This window comes from Micropterus salmoides, unplaced genomic scaffold (assembly GCF_014851395.1).
Source record: "Micropterus salmoides isolate LMB-PRFRI ecotype aquatic unplaced genomic scaffold, ASM1485139v1 Ms_hic_scaffold_512, whole genome shotgun sequence".
NCBI lineage: Eukaryota > Metazoa > Chordata > Actinopteri > Centrarchiformes > Centrarchidae > Micropterus > Micropterus salmoides.
The window spans coordinates 4,713-13,923 of record NW_024044252.1 but is presented as its reverse complement, the minus strand read 5'-3'; the positions used below and the strand labels follow the sequence as shown (position 1 = coordinate 13,923).

At 38.6% G+C, this 9,211-nt stretch overlaps 1 protein-coding gene across 1 annotated transcript; it reads left to right on the top strand.

Annotated features, from left to right (window-relative positions):
- Positions 1-602: 602 nt before the first annotated feature.
- LOC119889535 (trace amine-associated receptor 13c-like) lies at positions 603-1,684 on the top strand. Its single transcript, XM_038700415.1, has 2 exons — positions 603-775; positions 868-1,684. The coding sequence occupies exons 1-2, from the start codon at positions 603-605 to the stop codon at positions 1,682-1,684; spliced, it is 990 nt and encodes a 329-aa protein (XP_038556343.1).
- The last annotated feature ends 7,527 nt before the right edge of the window (positions 1,685-9,211 follow it).

The following is a 9,211-nucleotide window of genomic DNA, read 5'->3' as shown; positions in this document are numbered from 1 at the left end:
GCTTTGGATGAAAGCATCTGCCAATGAGTAAAAACACTGCGAGAGACGAATTTAAAATTTTTGTTTCTAATTTACTTCATTTAGAACATTAGTGTTTTCAAATACACAAAATAAATTTTTACCACTGTGAAAAGCTTCTAAAAATATGGAAAATCCATAATGATATATAGCCTACTTAATTACAAAATCCTGTCAGACTTTCGCTAAGGAAGTAACTGCAGGATGCAGTTCTGATTGACAGGAAATATTAATCAACCGTTTTTTTCACACAACATTGAACAGAGAAAGTGAAAGGAGTTGGTTACCTGGCTGAGAAGTTTACTGACATTAATAACTGCATTAATATTAAGACATATCTTAAATTTTTTCTAATAAACTAACCTGATCTACCAGTAGAAGGGGAGTCATACAAAGGGATTATTGGAGAAACATGGTGTGAAATGAAGAAGAGAGGAGGGACATCAGCGTCCAACACAGACTGAGAGAGAGAGGAGAGGAGGGACAAACTGAGTGTCAGAAAGAGATAAATCAACATTATGATAAAGTGTTCTGGTCAGAAGCTGCCAGAGCTGCAGCTTTTCTTTTCCTCCTCTCACTGTCTGATGGAGGGTGATGACGGAGCAGAGCTCTGCTTTCCACAACTCCTCAACACCTCCTGCAGGAAGCCGACACTTCCTCAGTCCGAAGCTGTATTTCTGAACACTCTTGTGTTCTCCATCTCTGTGCTCACTGTGGCTCTCAACCTGCTTGTCATCATCTCAGTCTCCCACTTCAGGCAGAGATCAATTTCTCAGCAGTTTTAGAAATATGACAAATGTACTTTTAGTTAGCACAATTGTGTGATGATACTTTCCTCTTTCCCTCCAGGCAGCTCCACACACCCACCAACATCCTCCTCCTCTCTCTGGCTGTCTCAGACTTTCTCGTGGGCCTCATGCTGATGCCGGTAGAAATCCTTAGAAAAACATCCTGCTGGTTTCTTGGTGACCTCATGTGTTCTTTGTATATTTATGTAGCTTACATCACTCCCTCTGCCTCAGTAGGAGACATGGTGCTCATATCAGTTGACCGATATGTTGCTATTTGTGACCCTCTGCATTATACCACCAGAATCACTGTGAGAAAAGTTAAACTCTGTGTTTGTCTGTGTTGGTTCTGTTCTGTTTTCTACTGCAGTCTCTTTGCAAAATATGGCCTGACTCAACCAGACAGGTATAATTCCTGCTACGGAGAGTGTGTGATTGTTATAAGTTATATTGCAGGAGCTGCTGATCTTGTTTTTACTTTTATTGTTCCCATCACTGTCATCGTAGTTCTGTATATGAGAGTGTTTGTAGTGGCTGTGTCTCAGGCTCGTGCCATGCGCTCTCAAATTACAGCTGTCACACTCCAAAGTTCAGTGACTCTAACAACAAAGAAATCTGAACTGAAAGCAGCCAGGACTCTTGGTGTTCTTGTAGTTGTGTTCTTAGTATGTTTCTGCCCATATTACTGTGTCTCTTTTGCAGGTGACAATACGCTCAATTCTTCATCTGCATCGTATGGGCTCTCTCTTTTGTATTTACACTCCTGTCTAAACCCTGTGATCTATGCCTTGTTCTACCCCTGGTTTAAAAAAGCTGTTTTTCAAATTGTTACATTTAAGATTCTGCAGCCTGGTTCCTGTGAGGCCAACATACTCTAGAGAGGCTGTGGTGTGACTGAAATGAGACCTGTGAGCATGAGACTAATTCATTTTTTTTTCCAAAAGGGGGAAATATGCTTTCCTGCAGAATTAGGAGAATTACATGTGATTTATGTGTAAATTGAAAATGTGCATCTAAAGAGGTAAAACACACCTTGTGTGTAATTCTGCTCAATGTTCTTCTCAAGCTTCTAATAACCTGCAAAGTATGTTTACATTGTTTAAGTAATGGTGATTATCATTAGGGATGCACCAAATGTTCGGCCACTGAAATTCATCGGCTGAAAATAGCACTTTTGGTGTTCGGCCTACTAAGTCAAAAAAACAATTAAATTTTACCGAACAATTAGATTACAATTACAGAAAGATCCAAAAATCGCCGTTTGGAGACACTGTTCTGCTGAATTGTCTCCTAGCACATCCACTCCATCTGTGGCTGACTTCTTAGAAAAGTCACTTGTTTATGAGAAGGCGATTAAGCTAGCTGCACCTAATTTGGAGTGCATACGTATTCAAGCCTTTATGGTAAATCCACTGAAGCGGACCAGTGCGAGCTGACAGGTAGGTTAGCGACTTTATCCTGTCAGATTTTTTGGATTATATTCACAGAAAGTATAAAACACATTACATATGTCCATTAAAAGTAAATGGACACATGTAATTTACTTTAAAATGTGAATGTACGTGTTCAATGTTGGGTATTCGGCCAATTTTTTCCATTATATTTGATTTCAGCTTCAGTCAAGAATTTTAATTTCGGTGCATCCCTAATTATGATCATTATTCAGTTATAGTTTGAGTTTGTTACTAATAAAATGTGGCTATATTATGACATTCTGTAGCTTTCATGGGAAGTCTCCTCTCACATTCAGCGTGTGATGAGACAGATGCGTTTTGTTTTGTACTCTTGTGTTTATTCTTTACCTTTGCTGTTGTTATTTTATCATAAGTACCCTGCACTGTTTAACATTTCAACTCAACACAGCAACAGCATTTCTACTGTTATTTATGGCTGTTGTAACCAAACTCTTGCATGCTTTACAGGTATCAAATTCTACTATGTGATTATTAGACTGAAATAAACTGAAGTAAATAAGCATTATGACATGATTTTATTACATGATCATTTATAGAATATGCAGAATATGGAAAGTTAAATAATATTTTACAATATACAGTGTATATGTCCTTTTAATCAAATAAAACAAAGCAAATTCAACAAACTCAAGGAGTTCTTGGATTTAAAGGTCTGATTTGTGTAGTGAAATGTAGGGTTATTAACCTTTTAGGCTAAGGGTAAATACTAGTGTGCAATGAGTGAAAATGCTGTTGAACCACCAAACTGAATGCATACAAATAAACACAGCAATATGAATGAAAAAGCTACCAACAACTCCCAGTGAAAAGAAAAGAGTCAACAAAAAATGCTGCTCTTTGGGGATTGAACCATGAACAACTCTGCTGCCCTCAGTATTTGCTGTATATAACTTTACTGTCAGAAAAAGAATACCTTTCTAACATCAACAATCTCAGTACAGATGTCCCATTGTCCACAGGTTTTATTGATGTTGCAAGGAAATATGAAATTTAAACATACAAAAGGCTTAATCAATACTATGCTAGATTTTAACATGTACAGATATACATACTATACTGGAAATATACAAGGGCAAGGCAAGTTAACGTGTTATTATCACGATTTAGTACGCATTAGTTAATTAACAATTATTTTATCTCACGTTAACGCATTTTTAATTTTTAATTTTTTTTTTTTAAGTGCATTGCTCACTGGCTCTGAATACACTTACAGTCAAAACATGAATCGCAGAAGAGGTGGGATGTTGATCAGCCTGAAAATCACCCACCCAAACAAGCAGTGGAGGACGGCTTTGGCAGACTACGTTGATAAACAAACCAAGACAAGCGAACAGATGCCATGGCCAAGAGGATAGCTAAACACTACATGCTGATTAGTATTGAGGAAGATGTCAATCTTAGGAATGTTCTGATAATCTGAACATATTTGCTTGGCCCTGCAGGTCACTCTGCGCTCCACATGCGATCAGACAGGACGACAAGTGATTCGCGATTAAACAGCAGGCGCTCTATGGATAGTAACCATGGCAACGGCTTGTGTGTGTGCTACACAGCTATAGCCTATTTAACTTAAGTTAAAATTACAGGTTACATAACTTTACCTGATAGGCCTACATCTAGTTTTGCGGAGATGCTTTGTCATGCGAATTCTTCCTGTTGTTGTCCTGATAACTATTTAGTAAACAGTAATAGATTCTGGAAACTTACAAACAGAGAGGATCAGTCACTCTTCCAGTGATATGTGCTGTGTATATATGTGTGTGTGTTAACCTGTTGCTCAAAATATGCTCGTTATGGTGTTATAATCGTGGCTCTGGAGATGGTAACTTGTTTTAACAAGCTAGTATAAGCTATATTTTATTGCTACTGTGTAAAAGGGAATACAGCTGGTAAGACACACCTTATTTGTTTTAAGTGTTTGCATACCACATGTTATTGCACTTGTGTATATAGCAGTGCATTTAAATTAAAAGTGCACAATACACTACTTTAGAATTCATTACTCAATTTTGCGCATTAACAATGTGATTAATTGCAAATAATTTTTTAATCGTTGCCCAGCGCAAAAAAATATAGAAAAGTCTGTTTAATATATATTAAATCCTCTTGTTTTACCATGATAAGATGTATGTATGTAGTCTTTATTTAACTACAAATGTAATATATGACATCATATTTTACAGATTATTAATCTATTGTTTGTAATTATTCGCATATAAAACTTACTACAGCCTAGGAACAGTATATTCACTTACTGTAACTATGTAGATTTGTACTATCAAACTTCTGAGATTGTAGAGCACAACTGAACCACCAAGGCCACAAGATGAAAGCAGATGTTACTGGATTAGCTCAGATACAATAAAACAACAGTTTACGATCATTCTCACTTACACTCTCAAAAAAGTCACAAAAAGTACACCTCTCACATTTTTGTAAATATTTGATTGTATCTTTTCATGTGACAACACTGAAGAAAGGATACACAAGCAGTGAGTTTCCAGCTGTAAATTTGCTGTCGCCTTAAAATAACACATTGCACAGCCATTAATGTCTTTAAAGTCAGGGACGTTACTAGGATTGAAAGACAGGGATGTGTATGTAACTTGCGCATGCGAAATCTTTGCACTCACATGGTTTGTTACTGTATTAGAACTACATTTATGTACCTCTGAAGAAGCCAAGATGTTAACAGGTAAAAGTGACAGACATACTCTCTTCTTCCATTTCTCCTCTGTTGAACAAAAGTTACTGTAAAGTTACTTTTAGACACATAAGCTGGGGGAGAATTCACTTAGGCCAAACTGAGCTCCTATGTAGCCTGTATAACTTAACCCCGTAAGACACATGATTGTAAAATTACAACATCCCTATTAGCTCTCCAAAAAATATCTGCCAATGTGTTCATTCATATTACTTTACTGTAGATAGGTTCAATGAGAGTTTGATTTTGCTCTGTAGTTTGGCTAACATACAAACATACTGTCAGGATTCAGGTAAGTGAAAACAGGAGAGAGCCCAAACACAAGACACTAGAGAGCCAGCGTCAAGTTCAGGGATTTTAATCCAAACAAAACAAGTTATAAAGCTAACAGGTTGCTGTGACTGGTAAATCCAAAATGATTGAACAGGTAATTCCAGCAGGAGGCATAAGATACACCACACTATACAATGACCAGACAGAGACTGAACAGAAACAGCAAACATTTAACACCAGGGACTAATGAGCACGTGGGAGCAACAGAGGTGAGGGGGATCAGGACTAACGAAACAGGCAGGCAGAGAGACAGCAGATGAAAACAAAGAGACAGGCACGCAGAGGGATTACTGGGGAAACAGACAGAACTCATGTTACAAAATATCACAAGAATCTACTCCAGACAAACAGAAAGCCATGTAAACACACAAACACTGACCAACTATAGCAAAGAGATCATAACAGACAGCAAGGCAGGACTGAAACTAACTAAGGAACTAAGGAACTAAGGCAGGCACAGATCAAAACCAAACTAAACAGGAACAGACTGAACAGCACTAAAGGCACAGAGTAGACTACAAACTAATGGGGAAAACAGACTGAAACTAGAAACACATACCAAACTGACATCAAACAGGCAATGGTAAACAACTTTCTGACTAACACTGGGCATACTAAACACAAGACGATAGACAGAGCTGAAACCCAAAACACACACTAAAGAACAGATAAAGAACAGACTAAAATAGCAAAACTGACTAGAACAGGGCAGACAGGCACACAGTGTGATACAAACATACAGAAGCTATTGATAAGGATCCTGTTTAAAGTGGCTTCTGTCTGATGGTGGAAGGAGTTAGAGTTACTTAGATTTGGAGTTACTATATGTTGTATCCATGTATGCTTTTATTCTATTAAAATCTGATAAACCTGTTGTAAAGAGTGTGAAAAGATGGACCAAGATGGAACAAGCGTGCTTTGACTGAACTGACTGGAGTGTTTTTGAGGCTGCAGCCACTGACCTGGATGAACTCACTGACACTGAGACATCTTACATCAGATTTTGTGAAGACATGTGTGTGCTGACTAAAACCTTCCGCACATTCAACAACCAAAAACCCTGGTTCACAGCGAAACTCAGGCAGATTCTTCAGACCAAAGAGGAGGCCTTCAGAAGTAGAGACACAGATCTGTACAACCAGGCCAGGAACACACTGACTAAAGAGATTAAAGCAGCAAAGAGAACAGCTTCACAGCCAGCAACCCTGCGTCAGTGTGGATAGGCCTGCAGACACTCACTAACTACAGGAGACCATCCCCCAATACTGCTGGTACTCAACAACTGGCTGACGAGCTGAATGGTTTTTACTGTAGATTTGAGAAGCCCATAGTCACACCTCTCCCCCACTCCAACTCCAACTTCAGTCACCCTTCCCCACTGCCACGCATTCACCCCCATTCACCGACCCCTCATCTGCACTCATGATCTGTGAAGAGGATGTGAACCAGCTCTTCCAAGAAGGAAGATGATTAGGAAGGCACTTAGGAAGACGGTGTGTCACCATCATGCCTGAAAATCTGTGCAGACCAGCTGGCACCCATCTTAACACAGATCTCCAACAGATCACTGAAGCTGTGTGAAGCTCCCTCCACAATCATCCCAGTCCCAAAAAAACCCTCCATCTCTGGATTAAATGACCACAGGCCTGTTGCCCTGAAATCTGTAGTCATGAAGTCCTTTGAATGACTGGTGTTGGCCCACAGGTCAGTGGATGATGCAGTGAACTTGGGACTGCATTACATTCTGCAACAACCTGACTGTCCAGGGACATTTGCAAAGATCCTGTTCGTGGACTTAAGCTCGACATTCAACACCCTCACCCTGTTGGGTGTTCTCTATACTCTAGCCTGTGTCTGATCTTATTGTTGTATTATTTCATGAGTAAGCACGTGCAATGTACAATACACATACCTGGCAAATACATCTGATTCTGATTATATTTTATTGTGTGTATATCTGTGGTATATGCTCATGTATAGCCTAGCCTAGCCTACATTTAGGCAACATGTACATATTTATTTTATTTATTACAGCCAATACACGCAGAAAGTTAAGTGGTTCAGAATATAGCAAATTTAGTTAGTTTAGGTTATGACTTAGTGCCTAGACCTGCCAACAAATACATAATGTTAGAAGAGAACAAAACAGCCCACATTTCCTTAGACCTGTAGACCACTACAGACCTGTAGACCACTCAAGGGCGTTACTTTGTTTTGTCACGAGACCTAAAGATGCTCAAAAACAAGATGAGAAGATTTTTAACACTATTTTCAAGAAATATGAAATGCTGAAATATATGAATGGGGAGTCTGTCCTTCCCCAGAAGATTTTGAGCATTAAACACTTAATTTCCTTAATTCTGGAGACATTTTCTGCTCCAATTTAGGGTGGAAATGTCTTCATTTATAAAAAGAGAAACACTTCAACAATTCATTAATAGAAAATTTAACTAGGTATAATGCAGTAATCAGCTGCCTGTCACTTTTTGCAAAATGCACATTTGTTTCTTTTATATTTAAATTGTTTCACATGTTTTCTTATTGTGCAAACAAACCTTTCTCAAAGCATTTCCATTTAATAGTTAACATATCTTGGTGCAAACTATTTTCAGTACATTTTCAAAAAGTTGTGGGGACAAAATCAGCCGTTACAAAATGTGGTGAGGACATCACCAGTGTCCCCAGTGTAAATGACATCTATTACACCACTACAGACCTGTAGATTACACATCTGAACTGTAGACCACTACTGACCTGATCAGCTGCCCTGCCAATCTCCTGCTTCTCTCTCTCCTAAAATATCTTCAATATATCTGATCAATGAATTGAAGGATACACCGGTACAACAGCAATAACAGGGACATTATGACATTTAGTTTTCACTGACAACATCATTCTATGGAGACTGATATTGTTTTGAAATACTATAGAGATAGTTAATATTAATGGCGTTCACACCACCAACACTAGTGTTTTCGTAACCAACTAAAATATCCCTTTTCCTTTACCTCAAGTAAACGTAGCTTAAGTTAACATAATTAACAACTACTTACAGTTTCACTCTGTATCACTCACTACGCTGAATCAATCTTCCTTCACCATGTCTGTGTGTGTGTGTGTGTGTGTGTGTGTGTGTGTGTGTGTGTGTGTGTGTGTGTGCGTGTGCGTGTGTGTTCAAATTGATAGGGATTTAAATTGTGAAGCAGAGGAAACAACCAGAACGATTATTTTAAGCCAATAAGTAAAAATTAGATTTGTATTATTCTGTGGTAGTTATGAATATTCTTGCTTCTCTTTGTTGAGTACATCTCTGCACTGTAAAAAAAATAAATAAATGTAATTATTTTTCTTATTATTATTTGGGGGGGTTCAACTCCCCTAAAATAGGCAAAGAACTCTCTGATCTGAAAAGAAGAAGCTCAGTGCACATGCTCAGTGTCTTATTCAGAGGTTGTCTTTGGGAGATAGACGCATGCGTTCTGCCAACATTGCTGCAGAGGTTAAAGGGGTGGGGGGTTAACCTGTCAGTGCTAACATTCAATTAGGGTTCAGTATCTTGCCACTTCAACATGCAGCGAGCCGAGGGTTGAACCGCCGACCTTCTGATTAACGTGTTTCTGATATTTGCAATATTACATAGGTGAAAAAAGGCGGTCCTTGAAATGTGCTTAATGTGAGAGTTAATGGAGATGTCCTGATCACAGATAACTCTGAGATTCCTCACGGTGGTACTGGAGGCCAAGATGATGCCATCTGGAGTAAATGTAAATTTAGATATTGCGTCACGGATGTTCTTGGGCCCCAGTGTTTAACATTAGGAAAATAAAGGACATCCAACCTCCAGAAGGCACACTAGAAGTTTACGTAACTGATTTGTTTCATCTGGCTTGATT